The sequence below is a fragment of the Sphaeroforma arctica genome (genome assembly GCF_001186125.1).
Source record: "Sphaeroforma arctica JP610 unplaced genomic scaffold supercont1.3824, whole genome shotgun sequence".
Taxonomy (NCBI): Eukaryota; class Ichthyosporea; order Ichthyophonida; genus Sphaeroforma; species Sphaeroforma arctica.
The window spans coordinates 2,168-2,992 of NW_014036734.1; the positions used below are offsets into that span (position 1 = coordinate 2,168).

Consider the following 825-nt stretch of genomic DNA (forward strand, 5'->3'; position numbering starts at 1 on the left):
TATGTATGTATGTATGTATGTATGTATATATATATATTTAACGAACGCGAACTGTGCTTGAGCATATTCAGTTTACGCTACCACCTCACGTTTTGGGAGAATCCAAATAACCGTTCACACCGATGTCTTGCACCTCTGATAATGTTATATACAAACTGATACCGATCGTCTTAGGAACGTTACAAGTCCAAATCGCGTGTTCGTCATTAAAGGAGGCCGATGTAGTTGTACGGCGTGCCCATTGAACACAAATATAAATAATTTCAAATAAAACACTCTCACACACACATATAGATATCAACTCATATGTCTGAAAATATGTATGCACACGTACATGATATTTAAAATACATTAGTAGTTTTCTAACCCACAAAAACATGCCCACACTTACGCAGTACACCAATATATATATATATATATATATTAAAAGTAACTATCTACGAATAAATAAGCATATATAAGTGGAGGCGTTCACGATGATGCTACAAGAGTTATCGAACTACAATACAGTAAAGACATAAAATAACAACGTACCAGTTAACTCAGGAACAGCATCTGTCTGGTCAGCGTGTTCGGCGGTATACTCCTTGCTGGTTGACTTGATACGTAGTTTCATGCCGTGGTGCGGTGTGGCTATGGAAGCCACCCGCAACTGCATGTAGTTGTCCTCGAATCCACCCAATTCTGCGTAATTCATGGTCTGATTTTGATAAATGTTAATACAAATATCGAGTAAAACCGTATAGAGAAGCATAGTGTGCATATATATATATATATATATATATACATATATATATATAGATAATAATATACATATATATATAT

General features: G+C 35.0%; 1 protein-coding gene across 1 annotated transcript; it reads right to left on the bottom strand.

The window, feature by feature from the left end:
• Positions 1–534: 534 nt before the first annotated feature.
• Positions 535–697, bottom strand: SARC_13847 (hypothetical protein; the record flags this gene model as incomplete). Its single annotated transcript, XM_014292021.1, has 1 exon — positions 535–697. A coding segment is annotated over one exon (163 nt), but the record flags the coding sequence as incomplete, so codon positions are not given.
• Between the last annotated feature and the right edge of the window lie 128 nt (positions 698–825).